We start from the raw sequence: 14,630 nt of genomic DNA, 5'->3' as shown, positions 1-14,630 counted from the left end.
AATGCTTATTGACTTTTTGTTGTCTTTTTGAATTGATATACTAAACTGCATCAGTATGTATGCATTGTAACTTGACTGACTCCCTTATGATCTATCACTCACCGGATTTTGACATGGATTAGATTTTTTTTGTGCTTTTATGTGAACTAAAATCTTAGTTTTAAAAAATACTGTTTTGTATTATTATTGTCTTGGCTCAGCTGTCGGACGAATTTGAAAACCAGGCAGAGATGAAGCTTGTAACTACGGAATAACTCTCGACTTGTGAATAGTTTGTAAATATACAAACGCAAAACTCCTTAGTCAGGTAAGATATTTAGTTCGCGTTAAGATTTATTTCGTTACTTTTAGTTCTTGGCTAAATCTCAAACTGATCTAAAATATACGTCTAGTGCGCTTAATAGTGCGTAGTTCACTGCCTATGTAGTGCACCTGTAAAGGGATCATGGAGTGATTTGGGGTTTAGCTCCAGTTTGTTCACTAGCCTAGCTACAGTTGTGCTGACTCGTTCTACGCACTAATTAGTACGTAAATACTGTTGTTTGTGTACTAATTTAATATACTACTTAGTAGAATAGTATGTTGTTTAGGGCGCTACTTTAATTTTCACTTTTGAGTTGATAGACGATAAAGTAATATGAAAGACAATTTGTAATTCACAGAAAGTCATTCTAAAGATCTTTAAAACGTCGTAAACTGGGTTCATGAATGAAAATGAGCCAATAATACTGAATATGAAAGTATTAGCTTTTAGCAAGATTCGTTTTTAAACGGGAAATCAAATTTACCACCCAAAAATGATAGGATGTAAAATCACTCGGTGCGGTGACATGCAATTTTTAGCGCAAAATCAGCAGTAAATAATAAAGTAACCAAACAATTATTTTTTTCACCCACAGGAGACATATCTTATTAGTCTAACTGACCACACACACACACACAGGTTTAATGTTATCCAGTTTAGTCTGAAAAAAACTTAAAAAGAGCCTCACAGTGAAAATAAACCGAAAGCAACAGCGTGTGTGTGTTTCTTTAAAAAAAACGCTTTGTTCACAGTGTCGCTTTAAATGATTCTGATTCAGGAGTCGAATGTGACGCGTAAGTTTCTCTCTCCGTTTTTACTGTTATTAATAAATGCTGTGGTTTTAAATAAACACCAGCTACTACAGAACATTTTGTGTGACTTTCTTACATTAAAAAGCTTAATTAAAAAGCTTAATTAAACCGCTATTACCACAGAGCGGTCACCGAGTCAGACTCGTTCCGTCTGTGGAGCTAAAAGTTCTGATTACCCTAAAAGTTCAGCAGATGATCCTGAACTAACGAATTTGGTAATGAATAAACTTTTGCCTCTGTAACGTTTTCTGTTCTCATCTACATCACAAGTAAGAACCGCTTACGATTTACCAAAGTGAACCAGGAGTTTATATAACGTGCTGATAGAATCGACTCAGATGTGACCGGGTTGAATTATCTTTTTAAAGTAAATATTACAATCAGCAAAATTACATCGTATGTATGATGCACAACGTTAATGATGTTATTTTAGGTCATGAAGAGCTTTCACGATGGTTTCTGTACGATGGGTGATGAATGGTGATGTGATGGTTGGCGCTTCGTAGCTCAAAGTCTGGATCAATCCACTGAGCTGTTAACTTAACTTGGTCTTTATATATCACACGATCGGATCGGCTACTTTTAGGAAATATCGCCGATCGCCGATAGCATATTTTGATTAAAAATCGGCCGATACCGATTCATAGCCGATCGATCGTCCCATCTCTAATTTCTAATTATTTGTACAAATTGATTTGTCCTGTTTTATGTCGCGGTGGGTACAGGACCTGTATGTATGCATTGTAACTTGACTTTGATTCCCTTATGATCTATCACTGGACTTTGATTTTTTTTTGTCATTTTATGTGTACTAAACCTTAGTTTAAAAAAAAAGTGAAGAGAAGAAAAGAACTCTTTATATGCCATGTGATGGACTGGTGTTTTGTATTGTTGCCTTCTGTCTAGTGTTTTCAAGTCATGTAAAAGCCACTGCAACCCAGGTTAAAGCAGTTGGTGAAAACGATCGAATGACTGTAAATGAATGTAACTTTTATATGTATTTTACTTTTTTACTGTTACTTTTACTTGTACTGTAAGCCAAGATTTGTATCCTTCTTATTTACCATCAGAGATGACTAAGACAGTCTAGGAAGCTCTGTTTAGATATCTGTTTAGAATTTTAGGATTTAAGATCTGTATAAACAAAAACTTGAGAGGGATCTGGGCTATCTGCTGGCTTCAACATGTAGTAACTTTTTGCCCCTTGAGCCTGTGTCTAAGTATATATGACACTCTTGTTCTAAAAGTACATACAGTACATAAACAGTGGTCTCGCTGCCAAGGTCATGAAGAAAATACAAATACACTTAATGGGCAATTTCTTTTTATTGTCAGATGTAACCTAGGAACCACCAAAAATCAGTTTTGCCATTAAACAGAAACTGCTGGAACACAGGTGTTTCCATCCACAATCAAGCAGGTTTTACATCAAATTTTATTAGAGGCTGATGTAAAAGACAAATCACCAGCTTCAAGTTTGACTAGTCTTTGTTACCATCTGAAGTTTTGTATTCAGATGGGAAAAATGACTTCTTTGGCTTTAATGATATGAAGTATGTTTGAAGAGGAAGGGCTAAGACATTCTAACCTGACAACCCTGTACCTACTTTGAATCATGGTGGTCGTTATGTTCAATTTTGGGGCTGTTTTGCTGCCAGTACATTGCAGAAAGTACAATAGTCAAAAAAGGTGGTTACATTAATGTTCATCACAGCCTTAGAGTATCACCAAGAGGTTGAATCGTGGAAATGCAAGTAACTGTTTTACCAAAACAGCGATCTACTATCTTGAATATTACATTTTCTTCTGTTATTGTGCTTGTTTAAGATTAACATGCTAAAATTACAGGATCCTCTTAATCAAAACTATTTTACGTAGAATCGACTCTTGAATCTAAATCGGAGTCGACTCCTATGTTTCTGGACTCGAGCAGCCCTAATATGAGACTCCAGGCCACTATGCGGCACCGTCTGCTCATTTACTCTGTCTCTGTTCGGCTCAGCTATCGGACGAATCAGAAAATGAAGGCGAATTTGAAAACTAGGCAGAGATGAAGCTTGCAAGTACGGAATAACTCTCGACTTGTGAATAGTTTGTAAATAAACAAACGCAAAACTCCTTAGTCAGGTAAGATATTTGGTTGGTGTTAAGATTCCGCGTTTACTTCGTTGTTTGCTTGTTATTTCTAGTTTCTAGGCTAAATCTCAAACTGATCTGAAATATACGTCAAGTGCGCTTAATAGTGCGTAGTTCATTGCCTATGTAGTGCACCTGTAAAGGGATCATGGAGTGATTTGGGGTTTAGCTCCAGTTTGTTCACTAGCCTAGCTACAGTTGTGCTGACTCGTTCTACGCACTAATTAGTACGTAAATACTGTTGTTTGTGTACTAATTTAATATACTACTTAGTAGAATAGTATGTTGTTTGGGGCGCTACTTTAATTTTTTACTTGATATATGGAAAACAAGTTTTTAATTCAATAAAAGTCCTTGTAAAGATCTTTTAAAGGTCGTAAATTGGGTTCATTAATGAATATGATAATATTAGCTTTTAGCAAGATTCGTTTTAAACTGGACAATCAAATTAAACACTAAGGATGTGCAATCACCCCTTAATAAAAAAAATATATTTTTAATTAGTTTTACAAATTGATGTGTCCTGTTTTATGTCGCGGTGGGTACAGGACCTCACTAGAAACACAGCCAGTGCAGTAATACAACCTGGAAAGGGCCACAGTCCATAACAGGGCATTACAAACCACACGTTCACACAAAAAGAACATTTGTAATTCACTTAATGGCTGGGTTCGATACACAGGTGGTCCTTTCTGTGTAAAGTTTGTATGTTCTCCCCGTGTCTGAGTGGGTTTCCTCCGAGAGCTCCGGTTTCCTCCCACAGTCCAAAAACATGCAGTCAGGTCAATTGGAGACACAAAATACTCAATGACTGTGTTTGACATTAAACTTGTTAACTGATGAATCTTGTGTAACGAATAACTACCGTTTCTGTCATGAATGTAACCAAAGTGTGTAAAACATGACGTTAAAATCCTAATAAATTTAGTTTTATTAGAGGTTAGAGGATAGAAGAGTACCCCAATGAAACCCATTCAGACTCACGGAGAAAATTCAGGTTTAATGGAACTTCCTCACAGACTCTGACTTTTGGCAACAATTAAAGCCGGGTTCCCAGAACCCATGTTGCTTGACTGCACCTCGTCTTGCTGTCCTTGTCAACATCAACATTAAATGTCATTTCCAATCATCCTCCTCATTTTCAACAGGTGTGTCTAATGCAACAGAACTGGCATATTTATAAGTCTTAAGAGTCTTAAGATTGAGAAACCATGCATGTGATGTACATTGTACAGTGTAAATGTAATGTATGGTTGTAGTTTTTTTATATTGTAGTGTAGTCTACACTGTCAATTCATTTAGCATTTAGTTTAATTTATCTGAAAGAGATATCAGTAAAATGTCCAATTGTTGCTCATTACGTCTGGCGCAGTGGCGATTTCTCTAAGACTGCAAGGGAAGCTCAGCTTCCCCAAAAAATGTCAAAAATTAAATGGTCAAATATGTACAGTTGTGTTAACATTTCATTGACTACAAATGCGTTAGAACACGTTCATCTCGAAGACGAGTTCGTTCAGAATCAGCTACTTATCACAAATCGACTGACTCGATTTTGGTAACTTATCATACATTCCCGTGGCGTTTTGATTGACAGCTATTCTGAGATCTACACGTCACTTAATCACTGGGAGCTTCAGTCCCATCGCGGATTTTGCGAGTGAAGTCGAAAGACAAACTGCAACCCATTTCTTCGATAGGATCACAGGCCATTTTCTTGAAAAGGAACGGAGGGCAGAATTTATGTATAAATAAATTGACAAATTTTATGATGTAAGCCGACAATGAGCTTCCCCTCTTTGAAAGACCAGCAGCCGCCACTGGTCTGGCGTACCACCTACAGCAGGTTTAATAACCACTAGTGGTAATCATAAAACAGTTTCAGAGCCAGTGTTCTTACCTGGAGACAATTATGCAGAATTACTGTTTATTTGGCAAAATAGAGGTAATTTGGCAATATGGAGCATTTTAATATAGTGTGTTGAATTCAGCAGTTTCCCCATGCACTATGATGACCATTTTTAAGCAGGACTACAGACTGACAGTAGGAGTCACTGTCTTGATCATAAAACTCAAGTCTTAGCTACCATTTTACAGTTTAGAGTGCCCCTAACATTTGAGTAATTTCTTGATCTGAGTACTCAATGAGGTGTTTTTTTTTGCCTATCACTACTACAAATTTCTACTTTCTGATGGCTGTATCTCTTATCTAACATTCTCATATTCAGATTGGCACATATCTGAAGTAGAGTTTCTGGATGAGCATGTCCCTGGCGCAGCGTGTGCTTCTCACATGGATTTTCAGCCTTCTCTTCCTCATCATGCTGGTCCTAAGGCTGGATGAGAAGATCCTCTGGAGCTGGTTCCTTATCTTTCTCCCATTGTGGACCTTCGACACCATTCTTCTTCTAATGCTGATTATCAAAATGGCTGCCTGTTTCAAATCAGGGTTTGATCCTCGCAACGCGGCAGAGGGCTTAAAGAAGCGGGTTTGGTATCTCTTTGCAATTTTGTTGAAGCTGGCATTCTGTCTGTCACTGTGTGCCAGGCTGGACGATCTGACTACTATCAAGGTGAGCGTTATATGTATCCCTCTATGGGCTTTGCTTCTCGGATCCATGGTGGAGCTTGGGTGCAGTGTCTTCCACTTCTGAGGAGAAAGAACGTGTGGACATGAATCACTAATGAACAGCAGGAGGACACTGGTCTTAAACTGGTTTTGAACTATTTGTATGATATATACACCAGCTCATTTAGATAAAAATAAACCCAAAGTCTACTGCCTAAGAGCTTAAGTCATATTTTCTAGATAATTATACAAAAGCTACTCTATATGGCCAAAGGTATGTGGACACCCCTCTTAATATCTGGGTTCAGGTGTTTCAGCTACACCCAGATACATACTGACCTGCACAGAGCCTTCATTTCATCTTCATTGAACACGTTTGGTATGGAAAAAAAGTTGATTGCAAGCTAGGTGTTTTTGTCCGGTTGCTCTTTCCACTGAATGGGCACAAATTCCCACAGATAAACCTTGTGGAAAGCCTTCCTAGAAAAGCTGCAACAAATTTATCTGTAAAATGGGGTCAATTTCATATAAATGGCTCTTGTTATAGAATGGAATATCTATAACAAGATATTCCACAAACATGTCCACAAACATTCAGTCATATAGTGTACTACATTCCTGTTTTTTCGTTAAAAATGTTATAGTTTTTCCCTCTTTATACCAAATCTAGTCATCTTTAATGTCTGAAGTTTATATCATTTGCACAGTGAGGCTAATGTTGCTAAGAATTAAGAAAGCATTTTGCCCTCAGTGTAGCGTTTTGCAAACCTTGACGCCACACAAAACGTGTTTGACAGAATAAAATGATTTGTGCATTCAACCATTAATAAAATGGAATTATCATTTCACAGAATCGTGCAATGATATCGATAATTTTGTAGTTCCACAGAAACTTTTTCACTATCTACCAGAAGCTTACTAAACCATTAATTTATTATTAACTGCTTGATCCTGGTCAGGGTTGTGGTGGGTCTAGCATTACCTGAAAACACTTTACTTACACATTAGGGAAAGTACAAACATGCCACACTCCCCACAGACAGTGACTGGAAATGAGGCTTGAACCCACGTTTCTCTGCATGGCCCATTCCCACAATATTTAATCACATTCTGTGATAGAAAGTTTGTTTACCATTAACATAGTCTCCTCCTGCTACAATTGTAAATAGAGACGCATAAGCAGACAAGTCTAGATCCGAATCCAACCATTTTTGCTTTGGGACTAAAGGAATTGATGACATACACCACCTGACCAGTTGCTACACTGTTGGTTTCTGCAGATTGATTGAACATAAGAGTTATAGAAAGAACTGTCAAAAATAACTCCTGAGTAAAGATACCAGATACCATTGCTGTCATTTATAAACATTTATACCTGTTGTAAAAGATTTTGACTATAATGCCTACTTTTAAAAACCTCAATATCTGCAGTTGGTTATTGGCCAGCATGCAGTGATTTTATGATGACAAATATAATATTATATATATATATATATATATATATATATATACACCTTAAAAATATATAAAAAGTAAGAAATAGTTTATTACTTTTAAATCAGCACTTTATATTTGTAATAAAAAACTTTAATTGTTACTTAAATAGGTTTGCAGATAATAAGTATGAGAAACGTTTAGTGACATTTACATTTTCATTTTGCCCACAAATTACGACTATTTAAAAAACAAAAATTAAAAATCAGCTAATTTATCTGTCAGATAACCTGAATCAGCTGTAAAAGTCCATGCTGGGGGGCAAAAACATCCTTGACCTTTGATATTTCTTTTGCTGTACAGTGTTAGAACAACATAAGCAATTTTGTTTAATGCAGTCCAGCAATTCTGAAATTATTTATAAATTTATATCTTTTAATGTTTATACTGTTTACCTCTGCATTGTTTTATTTAAATCTAGCCACAATTAGTAATAAGTTTCTTTTTGACACAAGCAGTTCAGAAATTAAAATTAATTTTTTACAATTCAATCCAAGAAATGGTTAAATAAGTTTTTTATGTCAATCAGATCTCTGTAAAAAGATGGAACTGTACCCACTGCGACCCTGACAAGAAAAAAATCACATTGTGTGATAGAATAAAGCAATAAGCCACGAGAGACCGTGCGTTACTGCGATTTTATCACGGGGAAGGTTGTTTTCGCAGAGTGCCTAAAACGTCTTTCCCCGTGATAAAATCATAGCAGTAACACACGGTCTCGAGTGGCTTATTGCTTTTATAAAACGGCGGTCAACATAAAATATTATAAAATACAACAATGTTCAATTCATAAATGTTTTTATTTACAAAAACACTTACAATAAAGCATTATTCCGCGACCCCAGGTAGTTCGATTAACAGTGTTGCTAGGCAACATGAGGGCGAACATAACATTCACTTTTTCTTTTCAGTGGCGTATTAATATGGAATGATGTGAGGTGGTCATAGGTGTGCGTTTATCGGGGATTTTACAACGGCTTCGAACGCGGCTCAGCCAATCATATTTTAGGACCGGAACTATCCGTTTTATAAAGTTTGTTTTACCATTAACATAAGTGTCCTTAATTTTATTTTATTTCCATTTGATGGAAATTAAATAAAATAAAATAAAAAAAATCTGTCAAATTTTGGCCATTGAAACATTATCAAAGTCAAATAGCTGCATTTCAAAATGTTGAATATAAGAGACTCTCAGGTGGCAGCACAGCCGTAAACTGTGCTAGCCCACTGCCACTGGCATCCAGGATTCAAATCCCCAGCAGTGCTGTCGGCCGGTCGGGCATCTACATACAGACATGATTGGCTGTGTCAAGGGATTGGTGCGTTGCTCCTAGAGATTTGTGAAAAACCGAACCCATTGTGACCTGGTAGTAAAACATGAAAATCAAAAGAACTCTTTATATCGTGGCTACTGGAAATGTTTTCTACTGTATGTGATATTTTAATCATATAAGTCTGTTTGTCAGTACAGTGAGATGATTGAGAAGTTTTGTATGTGGTAATTCCACACATGCTGCAGAGTGGATAATACATTAGTTAAAAAATGCTGGAGTATTTCTTTGGGGAAGTGAAATGAATTGTAAAAACATACTAGCACTTTGTTCAGAGAGGGTGTGGTGACATCAGTTCAGTGTTGCGTAGAACTGGAAGGAATTTTGTTTACAAGGAACCTCTCATCCGGCAAAGACTTTAAAGTGTCCTGCTTAAAGGATGCTGGTGTTCTGGAGTAACACAAGTACCCTTTAATTTATATTGTAAATGTTTTCCTGTGTAATCTAAATAAATCATTTGTTAACTTTTCTTATTAAAGATGTATTTTATGTCTTTTTATTCTGTTTTGATCTTCTGTTGTTCTGTAAAAAATAAAAATAAAATTTGACATATGTTGGGTAGAGGAAACTTGGCTAATTAATCATCACTAAACCCTTTTAGCCTCATATTTTGACAGGTGGTGGATGTAAAGTTAATGCTTTCCAGACATTGTTAATGTTAGCACTTGAGATTTAGTGCAGCCATTCTCTGCAGAAAAGCTTGGTTGACTGTCATTTAGCTCGGTACATTTTTATGACCGTTTAGTTTCACATATTGCACAATATAGACCTCAGTGACATTTACGGCATCAGATGTATTCCATCATTAAATGTATTAACAATTCTCACAATGAGGGAACTGTTTCATAAATACTTACTGACAGTACTGTTCAGCAATCGGGCGGCACGGTGCTTCGGTGGGTAGCACTGGCACCTCACAGCAAGAAGGTCCTGGGTTGGATCCCCAGGTGGGGCGGTCCATGTTCTTTCTGTGTGGAGTTTGCATGTTCTCCTCGTGTTTGCGTGGGTTTCCTTCGGGAGCTTAGGTTTCCTCCCACAGTCCAAAGACGTGCAAGTGAGGTGAATTGGAGATACAAAATTGTCCATGACTGTGTTTGATATAACCTTGTGAACTAAAGAATCTTGTGTAATGAGTAACTACCGTTCCTGTCATGAATGTAACCAAAGAGTAAAACATGACTTTAAAATCCCAATAAATAAACAAACATCTATACAGTATATTCTTCATGATTGCATCACCTGTTACCTAATTACCTTTTTACCTCTGAAAGGACATTTAACATATGTCCTGATCTTAAATTGTCACTGTACTAAATTATTAAAATGTGCTGCAGGCATAAAATAAGAAATTAGTAAATATTTACAAAAATAATGAAGTTAATAAGGTAAAATGTTGAATATCTCTTTTTTTGCTGGTTTAGTTAAATACTGTACCTCCAAAATACTATTTCCAAATCACTGCACATAATACTGTATTTACTTTTTTCAATGTTTTTGGAATTAGAATTGTATTAATGTGAATGCTGTTTGAAACAAGGGTGTACTAAAAGCGTATACATATAAACAGGATTGGTGTGTTTTTCTTCCAAATAAGCAGAAGTTTCATCTAACAACGCATGTCAAGACTAAAACCCGTTGATGAAACAAGTGGAATCAGATGTCCTGCACTGTGGTTGGAATGAAAGCCTGATTGGTTGGACTGAAAATGAAAATACTTTGCAAATGAGATTGATGTTAAACTAATCAGTAACACACTGTGATGGAAAAAGGCTTTAGTCTAAACTGCGTCACAAAAGAAAGAACTTAGGGCTGGTTCATAACTACAGTGTTGTACTGTTGTCTGGGTCCGTTTTAGTGGATTTAAGTATAATCATTTACAAAATGGTTTGTGCAATTTTGGCCTAAACAATCATCTGACGGTTAAGATAAAATAAACACTTTGTACAAGAAGAGATCCAGCAGATTTGCCTTTACATGGTTAAATAGTGTCATGAAGGCTGTTCAGCATCTAATCAGCTGACAACTCTTGACAACTGATATGTTACGGATGCTGTAGAACAGCTTAAATTGCGGTTTAATGCTGTAAATGCAACATCTGAACCGAAAATAACTGTCAAAATATCATGATTAGCTGTCTGAGGGAAGAAAGGCCGGGTGGGGATTGACTTGCTTTGTCGTACAGGAAGAGCAACTCCTACTATCTAGCTGATGTGTCAGCTCACGTGGTAAAGGAGTATAGAGAACACAGCGTGATGTCACGTGTGATGGGGCTTTGTGAAAGAGATCAGCTGCTGACTGATGTAAAGAAGTGACTGGAACCTTCATGTGATATAGATTGCAATTGGAAATTACATTTATTGAAACTGGGACAAGAAAAACGATCCCCATGGCGCGCGCACACACAAATAATTGACATTTTCATTACATTTATACTGTCATGAATGTAAACAAAGTGTGTAAAGCATGATGTTAAATTTCTAATAAATAAATAAACAACACACCAAAAATTATGTTTTAATTTTATTTGACTTAGTTGCACATTTTGGTTTAAGCTTTAAACAGCAGAAACCTTGACATTTATAGTAAACACAGACTGTAGAAACCACACAAACACAAATCAACTCTACAATACAGATTAAAAAGACAGTTGAGTATAAAAAATACTAATTGGCATAAAATCTTATTCAATTAAACTTCTACCCCATCTCACAACACCCCACCTCATGTGTAATAAGCAGCAAACATTAAAGTTTGAAGAGCTTTAAGGTGCTGATTTTGTGTCAGAAGTTTCTTTTCTTCATGACAGCCTCTGAACCCATGGCAGGATAAAGCTTACTTGATGATTCCTGGACATCTAAATATTTTATAAAATCCTCTTAACATGTAATGACAGAGAAAAGGTGTAGAAATCATGGAAATATCAAAACTGCCCTGACATGTAACATGTAAACCTCTGACTTCAACTGGACATGTTTAGTGTAGTTAAGTGGTTAGATAAAAAAAGAGGTCCAATTGTGTTTAAAAGTAAAAACTATGAAGTTCATATTTCAAATTTAATCATACTGTAATACTGAATATCATGTACTGTATGAATAAAAGTATAAAAACCAAGGTTTATGCTGCCTAAATGTTCATGCTGCCTAAAAAAGGTCATAGGATTGAAGTATTGTCTTCAGAGTGCTATACATTGCTTGTCCATACAAAAAAAGCATTTATATTTAACAAAAATATGTATTAACAGATATAGCATATACTAACTGATAAAAGTGTGAAATGGTAACGAGATCTCTCTCTCTGTTTTGTAGTGTTTTGTTATCAAAAATAGTGCCATTTTACTAGAATTAAAAAATACATATTTTGTAATTAAAGAAACAAATTGTAATATACCTGCTTATGAAACATTATTTTATCCATTACTCACTACGCTTTAAATTTTATAGGATAGTATTATGGTTTGTAAAAGGATGCCGTTCTTAAATGAGATTGTGCACCATATGGCCAAAGTATGTGGTAACTGAACCATATGCAGTCTGGTCATTCAGTTACAACCTGTAGTCATAACAGCAATAGGTGTGGCTGACAGATCACTGCTTGTTGACATTTAATGAACTTCTGGGATTTGTAAAAGTGCATTTTTCGTGCTCCTCATCTTTTTAAATATTTATATTCCTGGGCCATGTATAGTTCATTCCACTGGGCCCTTGCAGTGACACTGTTTAGATCATGTTAATTCTGGGTCTGATCTGTTAAAATGTCAATAAATCTAACAATGAATCAGAAATGAGCAAGTCTTGTAGGAATGCAGGGCAGTGGTAGCTCAGTGGTTAAGACACTGGATTACTAATCAGAAGGTTGCTGAATTATGCCTCACCAACGCCAAGTTGCCACTGTTAAGCCCATGAGTAAGTCATTTAACCCTCAATTGCTTGAACTGTGTTCAGTCACAATTGTAAGTCGCTTTGCATGAAAGTGTCAGCTACATGTTATAAATGTGAATCAATACTGAACCAGGCATTAACTTGCATTTGTTTAGAAATGAAATATGGTGCCATTAAAAATTATAATACAGAAAAGATCTTTTCCCAGAACCTATCCAATAGGTTTAATCATCATTCTTACAGTTTTAAAAGCTTGCCTTTCATTGGTTGGGTACGACTCAGTGGAAATATTATGCCAGGTGCCCCAGAAGATGCCATTTCGTTTACCTTTATATCTAGTTTGATAATACTTTCCGTTCAGGTTTGCAGCCATGCATGCATCGAACCACCATCCAGAAGTGTAGAAGGCTCCACAGTTCCCTGAGCTGTACTGGTCATTGTCTCTGTCTGGAGTGCTAAAGTTCTTTTGGTTGTGGGTGAACTTTTTGCTGTATTGCATAGCATTTCCAGCAGTGCCTGAATATCCTCCTATAGTCAGCCTGTAGTGCTGGCTTTCATCGGCCACATAAAAGCGATCATACTGTCCATATTTCTTTATCCCATCAAGGTCCTCCAGTTCCACACGCAGTACCATGGCTTTGGCTGCTGTCAGCCAATGGATCTTGTCATTGCCAAGCCAGAACTCACCTGTTAAACTGCCAAAACCCATTTTATAGTCGTCCCAGTTGCGATTAAAACTGACACTACCATTAAGGCGATGTTGAATTAATGTCCAGTCTCCACCAGAGGACTTCATGTCACAAAAGACTCGAAAGGTTGTGGTGTTGGGTGTTACACTGTAGACTCCACTCCTTGGGTTCCTCATGGTGAAATCGGAACAGTCCTTAGGTGGTTTATCTGTGGGCAGATAAAAAAAAAAAGGTTTAGTTTGCAACTTCAGAATATATGTTTGATTATTCTGACCCAATATTCAGATCATTGTCTAATCATGAATACAATTTGGCTTTCTAAAATTACAAATATACACAGCTGCTGCTTTGTTTAGCTTACTGAAACAAGCTGTTGTCAATAAAAGAGCACCAGCTATTCAGTATAAGGATTTACATACTTGACCTGGACTATAAATAATAATTCAGAGTGGTGAATAAACAGATAAGAAGTACAACACTTAGACATAATGCATTGCCTATATCTTAGATTAAAATCAGAGTTGTATAATTAATAAGCATTCTATGAGTAATTAATGTTTAAAGAAAGGTAATTTCAAAGGGTTCACAAATGTTTTCTTGCTTTTGTTTGTTTCTTTGTAGGTGAAACATGGATATTAACTGTCCATGGATGCCAAACTCATTGGGTAACTTGTAAACACGTTTATTAAACTGGGGTTTTTTTTTTTTTTTCGTATTTAACAATGTCAGGTGAGGCAACTGTCCAACCATACATGCAGATACAGTAATGCCAAATATTTTGTGGACTGATTTGTTTGGAATTGGTTGAATCAGCCCACATGAATCGAGTACTTGTAAAAAAAAACAGTGTTTTTTTCCACATTTAATAAATGTTAAGATTGATTAGCTACTCTAACCTACCCCTAATTGAAGAAGTGAGTGAGTGTGTCTGTGAATGGGTGAGTGTAATGCCTTGCAATGAATTTACTTGCTGTTCGGAAGATGAATGAAGAATTTAATGTCTGAAACTTTTAGACTTATGACCTGGATTTGGACCCATGATGGTGCAGCTGGTTAATTGGGTGCTGTACAAGAACTTGGGTCTAACTTTGGGTCTCCCAATGTCCTTGTGGGTATTTTCTGGGTACTCACACCTTCCTAATTGTGAGTGCTGATACCCTGTTGCCTTGAATGTGAATGTGACCAGGATAAAATGGTATAAAAAGATTGAATTAATTTGTAAACTTATGGATGAGTTCAGAAGGAAAACTGTACATGTACATTAAGGGAAATGTTGAAAAAGAGACATTGTTTCTCCCACATTTTTAAATAGTTTTAATCCTTAATAAATTATTTTGCTATTATAGCCAGAAGCATAAAAATAACTCACTGGTGTTTTTAATCTTTTTTGTTTTGCCCAAAACCATAACATCTGCAGGTC

At 36.3% G+C, this 14,630-nt stretch overlaps 1 protein-coding gene across 1 annotated transcript; it reads left to right on the top strand.

Annotated features, from left to right (window-relative positions):
* Positions 1 to 3,107: 3,107 nt before the first annotated feature.
* Positions 3,108 to 6,036, top strand: tmem60 (transmembrane protein 60). The gene is made up of 2 exons (XM_063000060.1): positions 3,108 to 3,243; positions 5,478 to 6,036. Exon 2 carries the CDS (start codon positions 5,508 to 5,510, stop codon positions 5,901 to 5,903), a length of 396 nt encoding a protein of 131 aa, XP_062856130.1. The 5' UTR covers positions 3,108 to 3,243; positions 5,478 to 5,507; the 3' UTR covers positions 5,904 to 6,036.
* The last annotated feature ends 8,594 nt before the right edge of the window (positions 6,037 to 14,630 follow it).

This window comes from Trichomycterus rosablanca, chromosome 8 (genome assembly GCF_030014385.1).
Source record: "Trichomycterus rosablanca isolate fTriRos1 chromosome 8, fTriRos1.hap1, whole genome shotgun sequence".
Lineage (NCBI taxonomy): Eukaryota > Metazoa > Chordata > Actinopteri > Siluriformes > Trichomycteridae > Trichomycterus > Trichomycterus rosablanca.
This window is presented reverse-complemented; position numbering and strand designations above follow the sequence as displayed.